The sequence below is a fragment of the Oncorhynchus tshawytscha genome, linkage group LG25 (assembly GCF_018296145.1).
Source record: "Oncorhynchus tshawytscha isolate Ot180627B linkage group LG25, Otsh_v2.0, whole genome shotgun sequence".
NCBI classification, from domain to species: Eukaryota; Metazoa; Chordata; class Actinopteri; order Salmoniformes; family Salmonidae; genus Oncorhynchus; species Oncorhynchus tshawytscha.
The window spans coordinates 22,648,589-22,669,060 of NC_056453.1; the positions used below are offsets into that span (position 1 = coordinate 22,648,589).

The following is a 20,472-nucleotide window of genomic DNA, read 5'->3' on the forward strand; positions in this document are numbered from 1 at the left end:
TCATCACAATATGGACAACCTGGATACAAATAAGGATAAATTAAATCATTGTTGTTTTCATTTAACTGTTATTCATCTCGATCAGGGGTCTCCAACCTTTTCTAGAATATATTTTTTTTAAATATTATTTTTATTTAACATGTCGCGACCAACTATCTTTTTTTTATAGCCTTCAAATAGGCCCATTCTTCTCTTCTCCTGTACCCTGCAAGTCTTCCCTGGGTCCTTGGTGTACAATAGGTGGGTTTTCTGTCAATATACCCGGTAAAATAATGGTTAATAAACAATATTTGGCATGACCGGCCCCATAAAATTATATTTGGTATTTTCCCGAAATCTGTTTTAAGAAAGAATTGGCAAGCTACTCATAGAGCTACTGATAGCTTACGGGAACTACCTGTCGGAGACCCCTGATCTAGATTGTCAGACTACTCTCATAGACTAGCGAACATAAATCCGGGACACTGAAATTAGTATGATATTTTAGGTTTGGTATGGTTACATAAAACAGAAGGTTATTTAAGCCAAAGATGAAAGGAGGGTGGGTGGTTGTTTGGTTCGTTGGTTGGTCGTTCAGGGTGGGTGGGTGGACGTACAGTATAATGTGAACGTCTAGCAACAGATGGGTGGGCGTATACGCGAACGTCTAGCAACAGATGGGTGGGCGTATACGCGAACGTCTAGCAACCCAAAGGTTGCGTGTTTGAATCTCATCACGGACAACTTCAGCAATTTAGCTATTTAGCGACTTTGCAACTACTTACTACTTTTTAGCTATATTGGAACTTCTTAGCATGTTAGCTAACCATAACCGTAACCCTTTTAGCTAATCCTTCCCCTTTAACCTAACCCTAACCCCTAGCCTAGCTAACGTTAGCTAGTTAGCTAACATTAGCATTAGCCACCCCTAGCTAATGTTACCCATAAAACAAATTGGAATTCGTAACATATCATACGTTTTGCAAATTCGTAACATATCATATGAATTGTAATTTATATCATATTATATACGAAATGGATGATGGACACCCACTCATTAATACATACCATACGAAACGTAACGTATCATACCAAATGGAGTGTCTTGGATTTACGAAATGCTCTGAGACCACGTTGAGATTATCCCCTTATTGATTATCCCCTTATCTGTACAAATAGCCTATTGAACCTCTACAATACATCACCATGAGAAGCATTTCTGGTTGGCATAGGCAGTCAAATCAAATCAAATCCAATGTTATTGGTCACATACACGTGATTAGCAGATGTTATTGCGGCTGTAGCGAAATGCTTGTGCTTCTAGCTCCCACAGTGCAGTAATATCTATCAAATTACACAACATATACACAATACACACACATCTATGTAGGTTGGCATAAGCAGTCTACTTACTTCATAGGTTTGAACAGAGCCTGTCCATAGTTCTGGAACGTCATGATCAGTTTCAGTTGGGTGCCTCCAGACTTCATGGCTGTTGGAAAAAATACAAACAACAAAAATAGTAATTGGCAGCAAATGTACAGTATGGCAGAATCATTTTCTCACCGAATGACATTATAGAGTACACCATCAAATATGATTTAGTCAATCATGTAATGACCCCCCCCAGAGGATGGTCAACCTCTCCCACTGAATCACTTCAGACTGTGTGCCTAACAGTTTTTCAAAACAACTGGGAATTCAGAACTCAGAGATCTCAGACTTTAGTGTGATCAAGACAGCTGGAAACTCTGGAGAAGGAAAACGGGCTCAGAATGGGGAAAATCTTTTTGAACCTTCATCCAACTCAGAATTCCAAGTCGGAAACTCTGGCATCTTTCTAGAGCTCTGACTTTCCGACCTGAAGATCACTGACGTCCTGATTTGACCTAGTTTTTTTCAGAGTTCCCAGTTGTCTTGAAAGCAAGAAGTGTACTGAGTCTCTCAGTCTCTCACTCACTCACACCTTGTCTCACACACACACACACACACACACACACACACACACACACACACACACACACACACACACACACACACACACACACACACACACACACACACACACACACACACACACACACACACACAACAAGCCATCAAAAATGGACAAAATTCAACAAAGTCACTTTCTTGGTCAGTAAAACATATTGCCCCCAAAAGAGAGCAACTAAAGCTTAATAGATTGAGTGAGTGACAGATGATATCACAGTGTTTGTTTGATCAGGAAGGAGACTGGAAGGTGAAGGATAGAGAGTGCAATCACATTGCTCTATGTTCTCTCTCTCTGTTCTCTCTGTTCTCTCCTTTCTTCCCTCATTTTCTCTCTGTTCTTTCTTCCCTCAGTCTCTGTCTCTGTCTCTCTCCATTTTAAATTCAATTCAATTTGAGGGCTTTATTGGCATGGGAAACACATGTTAACATTGCCTAAGCAAGTGAACTAGATAATAAACCAAAGTGATATAAACAATAAAAATGAACAGTAAACATTACACTCACAAACGTTCCAAAAGAATAGACATTTCAAATGATGTGCAAATAGTACAAAAGGGAAAATAAACATAAATATGGGTTGTATTTACAATGGTGTTTGTGCTTCACTGGTTGCCCTTTTCTTGTGGCAACAGGTCACAAATCTTGCTGCTGTGATGCACACTGTAGTATTTCACCCAACAGATATGATTGAAATTGGCTTTGTTTTTGAATTATTTGTGTTTCTGTGTAATCTGAGGGAAATATGCATCTCTAATATGGTCATACATTTGGCAGGAGGTTAGGAAGTGCTGCTCAGTTTCCACCTCTCTCTCTGTCTCTGTCTCTTTCTCTCTCTCTCTCTATCTGTCTCTCTCTGTCTCTCTCTCTGTCTCTCTCTCTCTCTCTCTCTCTGTCCCTCTCTCTCTCTGTCTCTTTTCTCTCTCTCTCTCTCTCTCTCTCTCTCTCTCTCTCTCTCTCTCTCTATCTGTCTCTCTCTCTCTCTCTCTCTCTCTCTCTCTGTCTCTCTTTTCTCTCTCTCTCTCTCTCTCTCTCTCTATCTGTCTCTCTCTGTCTCTCTCTCTCTCACTCCCACTCTCTGTCTAAATTAAATTCAAAGGGGCTTTATTGACATGGGAAACATGTTTACATTGCCACAGCAAGTGAAATAAACAATCAACAAATATGACAACAAAAAACAACAAAAAAACAAGTATATGTAAATGAAGAGTAAACATTGCACTCACAAAGGCTTCAGAAAGATAAAGGCATTTCAAATGTTATGTGACACTTTTTGAAGTACCAATGGTAGGTAGGGGAATATAAATAAACAGATAAATATAGATTGTATTTACAATGTTGTTTGTGTTCCACTGGTTGCCCTTTTCTCATGGCAACGGGTCACAGATCTTGATGCTGTGATTGCACACTGTGATAGTTCTCCTAACAAATATGGGAGTTTATCAATGTTTGACTTGCTTTCAAATTCTTTGTGGGTCTTTGTGATCTGTGGGAAATGTGTCTCTAATATGGTCATACATTTGGCAGGAGGTCAGAAAGTGCAGCTCAGTTTCCACCTAATTTTGTGGGCAGTGGGCATAGCCTATCTTCTCTTTGTGTTTATTTCTTCACTCATTTGCTCTCTCTCTCTCCTCTCTCTGTGTTCTTTCTTCCATCTGTCCGTCTGTCTTTGTCTGTCTGTCTCTCACTGTCGGTCTCTCGGCCTCTGTCTGTCTTTGTGTCTCTGTCTCTCGGTCTCTGTCTGTCTCTTTGTGTGTCTCTCGGTCTCTCTGTCTCTTTGTGTGTCTCTTTGTGTGTCTCTCGGCCGCTGTGTGTGTCTCTCGGTCTCTGTGTGGGTCTCTCGGTCTCTCACTCACTCACACCTTGTCTCTCTCACACACACACACACACACACACACACACACACACACACACACACACACACACACACACACACACAACAAGCCATCAAAAATGGACAAAATTCAACAAAGTCACTTTCTTGGTCAGTAAAACATATTGCCCCCAAAAGAGAGCAACTAAAGCTTAATAGATTGAACTGTGTGCTTTAGATTGAACCATGTGCTTTAGTGAATGGTCACCAAGGGGAAGGTTCTCTTCAGTAAAACAGCTATGCTTTGTTGACATGATCAGTCAAAGAAGCAGCACTGAAAATAATCACATTTATGGTCTTTCAAAAGAAGAACATGCTGTTTCATGTTAAAGAGATGTTGACAAGTGCTGTACAAAGGAGAGAAGAGGGTGAAAAGTTCAAGTGGAAATGTCAATGCTTCAGTCTCTAGACTGTTGGCATACTCACTTAGTAATCAGATGCCCTCGTCAAATACCAGGCTGTCCGTGGCAGAAATCAGATAAAGAGGGGTCGTAACCAATTATGTATATAAACCCTGGATTGCTGATGCTATGTATTGGCCATTGAGACACTTCTGAAGCCACCGGTCTGCCATATTGTTACATCTGCTCCTGCCACGCCCTCTACTGCTCATCCTGTGTCTCCTTGACCTGCCACCACTCCCCCAGTAGTCTCTCCCTCTCCCTCTCTCTCAGTGTGTGTGTGATTGTGTGGGCGGAGACAAGCGTGCTGGAGTCAGAGCAGATCCCCACCAGCTGCAACCTGTTCCGTAATCAAGACCTCTACAAATACTCAGCCCTGCCACTTCCACGCTGCCAGATCGTAATCTCTGCTCAGTCAGTCTATGCTTCTAGCCATTTGTTACTACTCAGATCCTGTTTCCCTGCCTGACGATGTTTTCTTCTCCACTACAGTTCCGCCCTCTCTGACTCTGGTCCCTGTCTCCTGTCCCATGTCTCGTCATCCTGCTACTCTGTCCTGGATTCCCCACTCTACTGCTCCCTTGGATTCTACTCTGGACCTGCTTACCCTGTCCCAACCCCTCTCGCTCCAGCCTCAACCTCCGCATCTGGTTTCCTGCAACCCATCCGAGCTTTCCCTGGCCTGCACTCCATCCTGTGTTTCAATAAATATCCTGGTTACTTCATCCCAGTCTCCTTGTCTGAGTCTGCTCTTGGGTTCCCCTGTTCCACTCCGCATAACACATATTGGCACTCCCTAGTAGGAGCAATCATCCATAGGAATTCATGGAATGCTAAAAAATGACGTATTAAGGTATATTTGATGTTGTTGTAGTGGGGACAGTAACATTACTAATCAAAAAAGAAATAAGGATTTGTTTTATATTTATATACAGTTTTAACACACATACTCATTCCAGGGTTTTTCTTTATTTTTTCAATTTTCTACATTGTAGAATAATAGTGAAGACATCAAAACAATGAAATAACACATGAAATCATGTAATAAAAAAAAGTGTTAAACAAACCAAAATATATTTTATATTTGAGATTCTTAAAAGTAGCCACCTTTTGCCTTAAAGACAGCTTTGCACACTCTTGGCACTCTCTCAACCAGCTTCATGAGGTAGTCACCTGGAATGCATTTCAATTGACAGGTGTGCCTTTTTAAAAGTTCATTTTTGGAATTTCTTTCCTTCTTAATGCATTTGAGTTGTGTTGTGACAAGGTAGGGGTGGTATACAGAAGATTGCCCTATTTGGTAAAAGACCAAGTCCATATTATGGCAAGAACAGCTCAAATAAGCAAAGAGAAACGACAGTCCATTATTACTTTAAGACATGAAGGTCAGTCAATGCAGAAAATGTCAAGAACTTAGAAAGTTTCTTGATGTCCAGTCGCAAAAAACCTCTGCTGCAAAAGATGGCGCCGACAGAGATGGTCACCTCACTTCAGGTCCTTAGGAAACTATGCAGTTAATTGTTTTTTCATGTATTATCTCTTACATTGTTAGCCCAGAAAATCTCAAGTGTTATTATGTACAGCGAGGAAGAACATTGGATATAAATGGGATGTCAACTTACCAACATTACGACCAGGAATACGTATTTCCCGAAGAGGATCCTTTGTTCGGATCTCCACCCTGGACATGTGATATTATCCCAGAGGCCGGCCCAAAACAAAGCGGTCGCCACAGGAGAGGCAGAAGAAGCGGCCTACTGGTCAAACTCAGAAGGCGAGCACTCAGAAGGCGAGCACTGTCCAATCTCTAGATAACAAGGTGGGTGAAATTAGGGCACGAGTTTCCTTCCAGAGAGACATCAGAGATTGTAACATTCTCTGTGTCACAGAAACATGGCTCACCCAGGATATGTTGTCAGAGTCAGTACAGCCATCTGGTTTCTTCATGCATTGTGCTGACAGAAACTAACATCTCTCTTGTAAGAAGAAGTGTGGGGGTGTATGCCTTATGATTAACGAGTCGTGGTGTAATCACAAAAACATACAGGAACTCAATTCCTTTTGTTCACCTGACCTAGAATTCCTTGCAATCAAATGGCGACCGCATTATCTTCCAAAAGAATTCTCTTCGATTATAGTCACAGCCGTGTACATTCCCCCCAAGCAAATACCTTGTCGGCCCCGAAAGAACTTCACTGGACTCTATGTAAACTGGAATCCATACATCCTGAGGCTGCATTTATTGTAGCTGGGGATTTTAACAAAGCTAACCTGAGAACAAGACTTACTAAATTCTTTCAGCATATAAAATGCGCGACACGAGCTGGTTGCATTCTGTACCATTGTGGCACGCCCTGACCATAGAGAGCCCTCAGGGTTTTCTATGGTGTAATAGGTCAGGGCGTGACTAGGGGGTTTCTAGGTATTATATTTCTATGTTGGTGAGTGTGTGTATGGTTCCCAATTGGAGGCAGCTGATAATCGTTACCTCTAATTGGGGATCATACTTAGTGTGTCCTTTTTCCCAGCTACTATGGGGGATATTGTGTTGTATGAGTGCCTATGTGCCCTACGTATTTCACGATCGTTATATCTTTGTTGTTTTTGAAGTTTCAATATCTTAAAATGTGGAACTCTACTCACGCTGCGCCTTGGTCCAATTATTCATACGACATTCGTGACACATTGCTACTCTAACTTCCGTGATGCATACAAAGCCCTCACCCACCCTGCCTTCGGCAAATCTGATCACAATTCCATTTTGTTGCTCCCAGCCTATAGACAGAAACTAAAACAGGAAACGCCCATGCTCAGGTCTATACAACGCTGGTCTGACCAATCGGATTCCACGCTTCAAGATTGCTTCGATCACGTGGATTGGGATATGACCCAGATAGCCTCAGACAATAACATTGATGTATATGCTGACTCGGTTCCTAACCAGAAACCATGGATTGATGGCAGCCTTCACGCAAAACTGGAAACGCGAACCACCGCTTTTAACCATGGCAAGGCGACTGGAAACATGACCGAATACAAACAGTGCAGCTATTCCCTCCGCAAGGCAATCAAACAAGCAAAGCGTCAGTATAGAGACAAATTAGAGTCGCAATTCAATGGCTCAAACACTAGAAGCATGTGTCAGAGTCTACAGTCAATCACGGATTACAAAAAGAAAACCAGCCCCGTAGCGGACATCGATTTCTTGCTCGCTGACAAATTAAACAAATTAAACGCTTTGAGAACAATACAATGCCACTGACATGGCCACTACCAAAGCCTGTGGGCTCTCCTTCTCCGTGGCCAACATGAGTAAAACATTTAAACATGTTAACCCTCACAAGGCTGCCGGCCCAGACCGCATCCCTAGCCGCGTCCTCAGAGCCTGCGCAGACCAGCTGGCTGGTATGTTTACGGACATATACAATCAATCCCTATCCCAGTCTGTTGTCCCCACATGCTTCAAGATGGCTACAATTGTTCCTGTTCCCAAGAAAGCTAAGGTAACTGAACTAAATGACTCCCCCGTTGCACTCACTTCTGTCATCATGAAGTCCTTTGAGAGACCCTGGGTCTCGACCCAACCCTGTGCAACTGGCTCCTGGACTTTCTGACAGGCCAACCCCAGATTGTGAAGGTAGGAAACAACATCTCCACCCCGCTGAACCTCAACACTGGGGCCCTACAAGTGTGCGTTCTCAGCCCTCTCCTGTACTCCCTATTCAACCATGACTGCGTGGCCATGCACGCTTCCAACTCAATCATCGAGTTTTCAGATGACACTATGGTGGTAGTTCTGATTACCAACAAGAACGAGATGGCCTACATGGAAGGGGTGAGGGCCCTCGGAGTGTGGTGTCAGGAAAATAACATCTCACTCAATGCCAACAAAACAAAGGAGATTATTGTGGACTTCAGGAAACAGCAGAGGGAGCACCCCCCAATCCACATCAACGGGACAGTAGTGGAGAAGGTGGAACATTTTAAGGTCCTCGGCGTACATATCACGGACAAACTGAAATGGTCCACACACTCTGATAGCGTGATGAAGAAGGCACAACAGCGCCTCTTCAACCTCAGGAGGCTGAAGAAATTTGGCTTGTCACCTAAAGCACTCACAAACTTTAACAGATGCACAATCGAGAGCATCCTGTAGGGCTTTATCACCACCTGGTACGGCAACTGCGCCGCCCTCAACCGCAAGAGTCTCCACGGGGTAGTGCGGTCTGCACAACGCTTCACCGGGGGCAAACTACCGACCCTCCAGGACACGTACTGCAGCCGATGTCACAAGAAGGCCAAAAGGACAACAACCACCCGAGCCACTGCCTGTTCACCCCGCTATCATCCAGAAGGCGAGGTCAGTACAGGTGCATCAAAGCTGAGACTGAGAGACTGAAAAGGCCATCAGAATGATAAACAGCCATCACTAACATAGAGAGGCTGCTGCCAACATATAGACTCAAATCTCTGGCCACTTAAAGAAAATTGACTTAATAAAGGTATCACTAGTCACTTTAAATAACGCCCCTTAAAAATTGTTTACATATCCTACATTACTCATCTCATATGTACTGTGGGCAAAAAAGTATTTAGTCAGCCACCAGTTGTGCAAGTTCTCCCACTTCAAAAGATGAGAGAGGCCTGTAATTTTCATCATAGGTACACTTCAACCATGACAGACAAAAAAAAAAAATCTAATTTTGTCTGTCATAGTTGAAGTGTACCTATGATGAAAATGACAGGCCTCTCTCATCTTTTTAAGTGGGAGAACTTGCACAATTGGTGGCTGACTAAATACTTTTTTGCCCCACTGTATATACTGTATTCTATACCATCTATAGCATCTTGCCTATGCCGCACAGCCATCGCTCATCCATATATTTATATGTACATATTCTATTCATCCCTTTACATTTGTGTGTATAAGGTAGTTGTTGTGAATTTGTTAGAGTACTTGTTAGATATTACTGCATTGTCAGAACTAGAAGCACAAGCATTTCACTACACTCGCATTAACATCTGCTAACCATGTGTATGTGACCAATAAAATGTGATTTGATTTGCAGAGGATAAGGCTGGTAACTCTAATGAAGTTCATTAGAGTTAACAGTCTCAGAAATTGCAGCCCAAATAAATGCTTCACTGTGTTCAAGTAACAGACACATCTCAACATCAACAGACTGTGTGAATCAGGCCTTCACGGTTGAATTGCTGCAAAGAAACCACTACTAAAGGACATCAATAAGAAGACGAGACTTGCTTGGGCCAAGAAACACTAGCAATGGACATCAGACCAGTGGAAATCTGTCCTTTGGTCTGATGAGTCCAGATTTGAGATTTTTGATTCCAACCGCTGTGTCTTTGTGAGACGCAGAGTAGGTGAACAGATTCAAGGCACACTTAACAAGCATGGCTACCACAGCATTCTGCAGCGATACACCATACCATCTGGTTTTGGCTTAGTGGGACTATCATTTGTTTTTCAACAGGACAATGACCCGACACACCTCCAGGCTGTGTAAGGGCTAGTTTTACCAAGAAGGAGAGTGATGGAGTGCTGCATCAGATGACCTGGTCTCCACAATCCCCCGACCTCAACCAAATTGAGATGGTTTGGGATAAGTCAAACCGCAGAGTTAAGGAAAAGCAGCTAACAAGTGCTCAGCATATGTGGGAACTCCTTCAAGAATGTTGGAAAAGCATTCCAGGTGAAGCTGGTTGAGAGACTGCCAAGAGTGTGCAAAGCTGTCATCAAGGCAAAGGGTGGCTATTTGAAGAATCTCAAATCTTTGATTTGTTTAACATCTTTTTGGTTACTACATGATTCCATATGTGTTATTTCATAGTTTGATGTCTTCACTATTATTCTACAATGTAGAAAATAGTAAAAATGAAGAAAAACCTTTGAATGAGTAGGTGTTCTAAAACTTTTGACTGAGTAGTGTATATACGCCTCACTCTCAGAAAGATAAGTAGTACTGCTAGGTTTTACACAGTCAAATGTAGCAAATAACTACCTTTTTTTATAAAGAACTGTACAAATGATACATTTCTGACATCAATATATATCAATACAGTAATATGAGATCTGTATGTAAAATACATACTTTCAACATTTTTGTCATTTAACATATGGTCTTAGTTAGCTCATTCATCTTAAGATAGCTAGGTGAGACAATCAAATATCACACTCAAATATACAGAATAGACGCACTCCATTCCAGCTAAACAATGCAGAAAAAAACTAATTTTAATAGACCCCTAGAATCTATTAATTAAAAATCTGACAACAGTAATATTTTTACGCACACATGAAGGTGAAGGTACTCATAAGCAATAATTCCTGGTGAAAAAACTCTAATGTGAAATATTGGTGGATGTAGAGTTTTGGAAATAAACTCATCAAATTCACATGACCAAATATCTGTAAATGAGTGAAGTAGGTCTGACTGTAGCTAGGCCTGCTATACAAAGCAAAACCCATACTACCAACTGCTGGATTTTGTAGTCTCAATTGACATTCACATCCTAGCCACTCAGTCATATAGCTATGTAATTACATGGGCTGGAGGGAGCAGCATGTAGCTGACCATACTGCCAGACCAAGTTGCATCCACCCTGCATTCTCTTGTTTCACTGTGTGTGGATCTGGAGAGAGAACATAGCCTGGTCCCAGATCTGTTTATGGGTCTTTCTATGAATAATGGAGCCAAAGTGTGACATTGGGATCAACATTTCAAAATGGTTTGAAACAAAACTCAAAATGATTTTTATGCAGTTCTACCTGTGTACTTAGAGGAATAAATGTGAATACATGCAAATTGACCCATAACTCCACCAACACCACAACATAGTACTAATAGTATACATCCTTTAAGCAGCGATCATACAGACATTGGCAAGTCCAATTCAAGGACTTTCAGGGACTTTTTCAAGCACTTAACTGTAATTTCCAAGGACCTCAATGTAACACAGTCGTATAATTTATATCATTGTACATATAGGGCCCACTTCCCCCAAAATGCATGCAAAACGTGTATAACAAAATAGGCGCTTACCACTTCAAGAAAACCATTTTTTTTTTAGGCCTTGCCAATGCATTAACATTCCAATTATTATTTCATTCTAAAATATGAGAATAATGTGGACATCGCCTGACTAAATAGATTGGATGCATGACGATTTGTCTGTAGCCTATGTGGCTGACGCGACGACACATAATAAAGCCATGAATAGCAGCATCCTTCATCTCCCCATTTGAATTACACCATTGCTGTTTTTATAATGAGAAAGTGAGCAGCAACCAGGTTCCTTTTTAATGGAAGGATTTGTATGGAAAGACAAGTTGTCATCCTAACAATAACCGCAAGTGGTTTTACCGCAACAGAAATTCAAACAAAAACTTAGCAATAACGTAAATCACAGATCATTATAAGGGAGCTGGAGAACTTTTAAATTGACTACAATAATTACAATTGAGGAAATTGTATGGTTTAAAATTGCAGGTGTAACATGGAAACCGAAATGTATTTGTCATGTTATTTCATTACCAGATAGTGTTGTGAATAAGCCCACTAGGTATGTAATTTGTTGTCATTATATCCTGAATAATTCATTAGAATAGTGTTGGGTGTTGCGCAATAGTCCACCCTACACAGCTGCGCAAAGTAGACAGTGTCCAATCTGAGGCACAAAAACATGTGAAAACATGAACACATTACCTTGATGCTTTCTCTGTTAAATCTAACGACACCCTGCTGTAAATCAAGCAGACAACAACAGATGATCAACATCAATTCGCATGTGATTTTATACCCAACGTGGATCCAGGCACAAGTGTAACGAATGAGACACCAAATTATTCTGGACATTCCTCGAAACCACCTTTTTCCCAGCACTTGGGCTGTTGTTGCATCGCATGTGCTGTCAGAACAGCTGCTTGTCACTTGACTGTCATTCGGAAAATTCCTTTCTAGATCAGATGATGACGTGTGAAAATATCACAGCCTAACTAGTCAGCTGGACACCATATGCGCATCCATCAAGTATTAGGCAGAATTATTGAAAAAACACGTTAATGACAGGATAAATTTACGTTTTAAGTATCAAGTTAAGGTTACTCTTTCGGTTAGGGGCTTGCGATTTTGCAATTGAATTCATTATTTTGGATTTGTGTGACCATGAAAACTGTTTTCACCCCGTAACATAAGAAGATGCAAAATGTTAGGTAGTTACACTGCATTTCTGAGATCTCTATACAACAAACTGTCCGACAGCTCGATCCAGGATTCTTACAGGGTTCACATTCATTGTCAAATTGAACTGATTAATGCTTAATATATGAAGTAATGTCAACTTACACTGACATAAATGCAAGGACAGAAAAGTCAGGTTTTATGTCACAGGTTTTTACAAAAATCCATCAAGACACCAACCATGACAAAGAATTAAACATCAACTTGTGAATTGTATTAAATGTAGCTCTGATCCCCCCCTTATATCTTAATGTAATGACATGAAACAAATCAGCAGATTATTATCAATGACTTAACAGCTGTAACAAGTTGTCCAGTGTGGTAAATTCTTCACTGGTACCCTAGTTTATTGAAAGACCCGTATGTGCTTAGTTTAGCTAACTACTCTGACTGTTGTTGTGCCATACAGAGGAGAAACTAGCCAGTCCCAAATCTGTCTGTGCCTTTGCCAAGTCCTCTGTAACAATGATAGTCAGAGGAGTTGGCTACACAATCCACACACAGATCTGGAACCAGGCTAGTTTCTCAACCTCAATGACAGGGGTAGGCAACCCTGTTCCTGGAGTCCGCAGGTACTACAGCATTTTGTTCCAACTACACTGTAGGCACCACACCTGACCAACTGAGAAAATGTATCAGTTCAGTGATTGCCTAAATTCATAGCTGTTTGTGGGTGGGGGTGCTGCATCTTTTTATATATATATACTATTTTTATTCTGTTTTTTCAGGGGGTGCTGCAGCACCCTCAGCACCCCCGTTTCCCGGGGCTAAGTCTAAATTCAACACACCTGGACTTCCATGTTGGTTAAACCAAAACAAATGAAGTGCATGCGGCACTCCAGAACCAGGGTTGTCTAACCCTGCTATATGACATAAGGTTTGGCTGAATAACGTACAACCAGATCTGAGACAGGGCTATAGAGAAGCTGCCTTCTCTCCTCTCCTCTCACTTACCGACGCTGGTGATTCTCTGTGAGACCAGGTCCCTGAGCAGAGCATCGATGACTAGGTTATGTCTGGAGTAGAGCTCATATCGATTAATCCCTATGTGGAAGCGGAGCCAGTTGGGGTAGGAGTCAGCCGTCAGCTCTCCTCCTGTTGGAGTGTACTCCTCCATGTTCCCTTCAGCGTGCCTGGGGGGAAGAGGGGAGGGAGGAGAAGGGAGAGGTGATCCATGTTTTTTCTGCAGCCCCAGAACCACCCTCCTTTTTAGTGTTTCATGTGTTAAGAGGTGTTTTGACAGGACATGACTTGAATTTGCAAGAGGGACATCTGCTAATATGGTTAGGTAGCCTATAACCATTTGTGTAAAAACACCTTCATTAATGTGAAATAACAAGATGAAATGTGTAATTTACACATAATATCCTAGGTGTATTGTTTGTTTAATTTGTGCTATTGCCTTGGGTTGAATTTAAAGAGGCTAATAATCACTTTTCGATTGTGGTGATGGTCTATAAATATATAAAATATATGTTACCATTCCTGATTCTCTGTGGCGGCGTTGGGGTCAAATCTGATGTCTGTGTTGACGTTGAACAAGGTGTCTTCGTCGGTCAGAGACGGTAAGGCTCTCTTGAATAACGGGTGGTCAAACAGAGCCAGCAACCTTGAACTCTTGACAGGTATGTTTTTGGTGACCACAGTGTCGTGTATGAACCGTCTCTTTTTGTCACCATTTTGTGCATAATGTTCAATCCGTTTAAAGGCTTCCGTTTTGTTTCCCGCTTTGGTGTTCTTCTCCAGAGAATGGGAAGAGATGTTAGAGTTTGGCTCATTGCTGAAGTCCTGGAGGATTCTCAGCGTGTGTTTGTTAGGCCAGCCTGACTCCGCTCCCGACCTAGCTCGGTGTTTAGCCCAGTTCTGAGGGTCCTCGCTCGGCTTGTGCGAGCAGGAGCAGCCGCTGTTGCTGCGCCTCTCCAGCTTTGGTAACAAGTCTATCATGATGTGCATCGAGCAGGCGATTAGAAACACCATGAGAATCAAAACCCGGAATTTACGGAAGAGTATCATCTTCATAGTCCCCTGTTTGAGCAGTTGCGAGTATTTACTGCAAATGATGAGCACGCATATGAACAGACTCACTACATCACTGATTATGTTTATTACGCTGGATGCCACTTTAATGAAATACACGTTGAACACGTAACCATCTTCACTTCTTGCCGTCTTGAGTAGACTAAATGTTTCAGTGTTCAACTTTTGTATTTCCAACCACATAGAAATCCAGACGGCAGGCTTCTTTTGTGGTTCAGAACGAGAGGATTCTCCGCATGCGCCCAGGTAAAACAGGTCGATTCGGTTCAGACCAACGGTCGAGTTGGGAAAGCGGCATTATCTCAATTGCTTTCGCTCTACAGCTACGACCCCAAGGCTTTACGCACAATACACGGTATAAAGGAAGTGCAAGGGTCTGGAAAGAAGCTCGAAAACGGTAGATAAATGATCCATCAGAGGTGTATGTCGGCGGGGTCTGCTGGCGCACATCGGTCCGGCCATTGAGCGTGAACTCTGCTGTGTGAGAAACGGAGCTGTCGTGGATCCGCTGGGCACGGGCTACGCATTGGTCCAGTCCGGGATAGGAAAGAGCACTATTCACCAATGTCAAAATATCATTTTAGAAGAAGACTATTCGAAAGACTCCTCCTTTTCCACTAGAAACGATAAAACAACGTGTAAAGGCGCAGCAGGCAAAGTACAGTAAGCGACCCAGGATGAGAATAAATGGCAACGTTCACAGCAAATCCCGAATAAAGACAGGCAATACAAAACAACCAAAGCGAGACGAATCAAACAAATAACTCAGATAGGTGCCGATTCGGTTTCTCTCTCGGAGATAGACTACAGTGTGCCTTGTGAGCAAGGAAAAAAGACAATCACTGTCCTTCGCATGTGAGATTGAGGTTGGGTGTGTTAAATATTATGATGAAGCGCGTCTAGATCCAGCCTTGTGCAGCGTCACCGTGCACAGATTGGCTGAGTCTCTCCCACAGTCGGAGAGAGAGGGGGACAGCAACCATCTGAGGCTCAAGTGCCTGCCTGCCTGTTTCTGTAGCCTGTGTTCTTCCTAAAAAACATTTCCCCCTGCAAATCCAGACTGTGCAAGAAGAGGGCGTCTCATCCCAGTGGTGAAAATCCACTGTGGCACAATATTGTATGTAGCTACGTTAGATGATGTATGTCTATTGATTAGTGAAATGCATCTGGTGCAATCAAGGAGGCATCCTCATGGAGACATGTCAGTGTCAGTCCAGGGCCTTCATTCAATCAAATCAGCAGTATCTGTACAGCAGCATTATCAACATACGGTATTTACAAAAACAACCACAGCAATACCAGACGGTATGGATGTGTATAGAAACAACAGTTGGCTGCTGCCATATTCACATCTTCTGCCTCTCCACTTCCTAAATCAACACACCAATGTCTTGGCTAAAAGGCCCAGCAGTACGCCTACTGAAGGGGTGGTTATGGTTAGGATGGTTGGTTGATAACTGCAGGGAAGACAATGGGACGAACAGTCTTTAGGTCATTATCCATGTGTGACCGACTGATCATGCCCAACATGATTACCTTTTGTTATGAGATTTTGTAGTACAGTAAAAGCAGCATGGCTTTAGCTGCACCATTCTACAGTGGTATATGAATGGCTTTAGCTGCACCATTCTACAGCGGTATATGAAAGGCTTTAGCTGCACCATTCTACAGCGGTATATGAATGGCTTTAGCTGCACCATTCTACAGCGGTATATGAATGGCTTTAGCTGCACCATTCTACAGTGGTATAGGAATGGCTTTAGCTGCACCATTCTACAGTGGTATATGAATGGCTTTAGCTGCACCATTCTACAGCGGTATATGAATGGCTTTAGCTGCACCATTCTACAGTGGTATATGAATGGCTTTAGCTGCACCATTCTACAGCGGTATATGAATGGCTTTAGCTGCACCATTCTACAGCGGTATAGGAATGGCTTTAGCTGCACCATTCTACAGCGGTATATGAATGGCTTTAGCTGCACCATTCTACAGCGGTATATGAATGGCTTTAGCTGCACCATTCTACAGAGGTATATGAATGGCTTTAGCTGCACCATTCTACAGCGGTATAGGAATGGCTTTAGCTGCACCATTCTACAGTGGTATAGGAATGGCTTTAGCTGCACCATTCTACAGCGGTATAGGAATGGCTTTAGCTGCACCATTCTACAGCGGTATAGGAATGGCTTTAGCTGCACCATTCTACAGCGGTATATGAATGGCTTTAGCTGCACCATTCTACAGCGGTATAGGAATGGCTTTAGCTGCACCATTCTACAGCGGTATAGGAATGGCTTTAGCTGCACCATTCTACAGTGGTATATGAATGGCTTTAGCTGCACCATTCTACAGTGGTATAGGAATGGCTTTAGCTGCACCATTCTACAGACGGTATAGGAATGGCTTTAGCTGCACCATTCTACAGTGGTATATTGAATGGCTTTAGCTGCACCATTCTACAGCGGTATAGGAATGGCTTTAGCTGCACCATTCTACAGTGGTATAGGAATGGCTTTAGCTGCACCATTCTACAGTGGTATAGGAATGGCTTTAGCTGCACCATTCTACAGATGGTATATGAATGGCTTTAGCTGCACCATTCTACAGCGGTATAGGAATGGCTTTAGCTGCACCATTCTACAGTGGTATAGGAATGGCTTTAGCTGCACCATTCTACAGTGGTATAGGAATGGCTTTAGCTGCACCATTCTACAGTGGTATAGGAATGGCTTTAGCTGCACCATTCTACAGTGGTATAGGAATGGCTTTAGCTGCACCATTCTACAGTGGTATAGGAATGGCTTTAGCTGCACCATTCTACAGTGGTTAGGAATGGCTTTAGCTGCACCATTCTACAGTGGTATAGGAATGGCTTTAGCTGCACCATTCTACAGTGGTATAGGAATGGCTTTAGCTGACCATGGCGGTATATGAATTAGCTGCACCATTCTACAGCGGTATAGGAAAGGCTTTAGCTGCACCATTCTACAGCGGTATATGAATGGCTTTAGCTGCACCATTCTACAGCGGTATATGAATGGCTTTAGCTGCACCATTCTACAGTGGTATATGAATGGCTTTAGCTGCACCATTCTACAGCGGTATAGGAATGGCTTTAGCTCCCTATAGGGATTTACCTACTGGAACATTACTGTGAGGAATAATGAAGTATCTGTAAAGGCAAGATTAGATGGGAATGTAATGATCATTGTGAATCTGAGTACTAAATTGTAAGTGTGTGTGTGCCTGCCTGCCTGCGTGTGTGCGTGTGTGTGTGTATGTGTGTGTTTGCAGCTGTGCTTGTGTGTACTAAAGTGAGTGAGTGAGTGAGTGAGTGAGTGAGTGAGTGAGTGAGTGAGTGAGTGAGAAATTATGGGTTTATTCCAGTCCTACGAAGGTAGCCTTTCTGGGAAGTGAGTAACAGTCTAGTGACTCACTCACCTAACACAAAGGACCTCTACTGTCTTTCCTATTGTGTGAGACAGAGGAGGAGGAACATAGCCCTTACTTAATAGACTACAGATTCGTTCACCAAATTGCTATGTAGCCTTCTGCAGGGATGACATGGGGTCACACATTGACTTTTGAGGCCTTGAAGAAACTCGTAAAAATAGCTAGTAAATTACTAGTAATTCAACTTCTGTCAGTGTGTGTGTGTGATGGCATTGACTCAGACTATATAGAGACAATGCATCGCTTGTTGCCCATCATCCCCTATAATCATCTACAATGACCAATCTACCTTCCTCTCTCTTGCCTAGGGTGAAATAAATGTGTATTGATGTCAGTCAGGTAGGCATGATGATGATTTCATGCAGTCAGTCAATGGGTCAGTGAATCCTCACAAACTCCCTGGCCTGAATGACTGACTGAACAGTGCAGTTCATTCAACCTTTCAATATGAGTCAAGAACACCTTTGTATTCTTGCTGTGTTACTGATCATTGCCCTGTACGAGGAAGACAACATTTAACAGGTGGTCCAATACCATTGGCCACCTGTACCAGTAGAGACTGCAATGAGATGAGGGGAAACAATCAATACAATTATTGACACATTTCTAAATTAATTAATTGAAACAAATAGATATTTCCCCATTGACTTATTGGCCACAACACATCACCTATAATGCCCTTTACTTGACACACTACTCGGTGTTATCTCTGGCTGGCACAGCTGACAGGACAACCAGTGACACGTGTCTGGATATGGAACGACCTTACCTAGCCCCCCTCCTCCGCCAGATGACAACAATAACAAGGCTCTTGTTGCCCATCGTCCCACAATTACATCTTCCCGACAATTGGCAATTCTATCTTCCTCTCCTACCTGAGGTGAATTAGCCAGGGTTGGATGGATGTGTATTGATGTCAGTTGGGTAGGCATGAAGATAGAGTGCAGTCAGTGAGTCAGTGAATCCTCACAAACCCCCTGGCCTGAATGACTAACTGGATTGTGATGTTCTTTCAACCTTTCAACCTTAGTATTCTTGCTATTTTACTGATCATTGCCCTATAAAAAAAAATATATTGCACAACTCTTGATTAAGTGGTGTTACAGCACACCGTGTCATGTTTCAGACCATCGCAGGATGAATGTTTCAGACCATCGCAGGATGAATGTTTCAGACCATCGCAGGATGAATGTTTCAGACCATCGCAGGATGAATGTTTCAGACCATCGCAGGATGAATGTTTCAGACCATCGCAGGATGAATGTTTCAGACCATCGCAGGATGAATGTTTCAGACCATCGCAGGATGAATGTTTCAGTACATGTTAAATCTGTCTCATAACCCTCACACCCGTGAGTTTTAATACTAGAGGCAATAAACTTAGCGAAACAACTCAATGAATGTATTATAGTAACACAATTATAAACCTTTGCCCTATTGTCTTATTGTCCACAACACATCAACTAGAATGCCCTTTATGTGAAATGACAACGGTAACTAGGCACAGCAGAGGTTATCATTTTGGGTAAATGAACATAGATTGATGTCTTATACCACATGTGTCAAAGTCATTCCATGGAGGGCAGAGTGTTTGCAGGTTTTTGCTCCACCTTGGACTTGATTGATGAATTAAGGTCACTAATTAGCAAGGAACTCCCCTCACCTGGTTGTCTAGGTCTTAATTGAAAGAAAGAACCAAAAACCTGCAGACACTAGGCCCTCCGTGGAATGGGTTTGACACCCCTGTCTTATATGTATTGGGGAGTACAGCGACCTAGCAAATCCTTATCTTCATCTATGCTATCTCAGCAGTGGGTGATATGTCTATTTGTTATATAGGGTTGGTGGGAAATAGGCTCTGATAGGGTTTAGAGGTTGGTCAGGGTCAGGGCTGTGGTTTTGGTGGGAAAGGAATTAAAGTTGCAATATGGAAAAATGTTGCTTACTTGATTTTAAAGTGGTATGAATGCACCACCATGTTGGCTTCTGTGCTGATATATGAGGTAAAGGTTGGACTGGTACTGTATCGGGAGTGGTTGGTTAGGAATTACATCATTGGGACACAAACCACTGTATGGGATGGAAATACATAAAGTTAAGATGTGAAAGTCACCCTCAAGCTTTTAAAAGGAAAAATAAGAAATGCTGACATTTCTATATGTTATCAGAGAAGTGGACTTCAGTTGGCCTTTCCTCTTCACTTTCTCCAACCCCTCTCTACCTCCCCTCCTCATCATTGCGCTCAGAAATGCTACATATGTATTGTGTGGTAGCTGGATTTGTGTGAATCTGCCCTTGGCGTGACTGGGGTTGAATGGAACATCCATGGAACAAGCCTCATTTCCATCCCTGATGTGCTGCTGCATCTGAGAATGGCAGATTTAAATGGATATTACAGATAACATTGCCCTCTGTTGGCCCCAATAAGCCACACAATGCCCACTTATTACTCCTTCATTTGTTCCCTCTATCCCTC

The 20,472-nt window shown here is 42.5% G+C and overlaps 1 protein-coding gene across 1 annotated transcript in view; it reads right to left on the bottom strand.

The window, feature by feature from the left end:
• Positions 1-15,423, bottom strand: part of fam20cb (FAM20C golgi associated secretory pathway kinase b) — a 68,485-nt gene extending 53,062 nt beyond the window's left edge. The window contains exons 1-3 of the mRNA XM_024387999.2: positions 13,984-15,423; positions 13,458-13,636; positions 1,393-1,471 (exon numbers count right to left, since the gene is read on the bottom strand). Coding sequence (XP_024243767.1) covers positions 1,393-1,471; positions 13,458-13,636; positions 13,984-14,723 — 998 coding nt within the window. The 5' untranslated portion in view covers positions 14,724-15,423. The remainder of the gene's footprint in view (positions 1-1,392; positions 1,472-13,457; positions 13,637-13,983) is intronic.
• Positions 15,424-20,472: the final 5,049 nt, after the last annotated feature.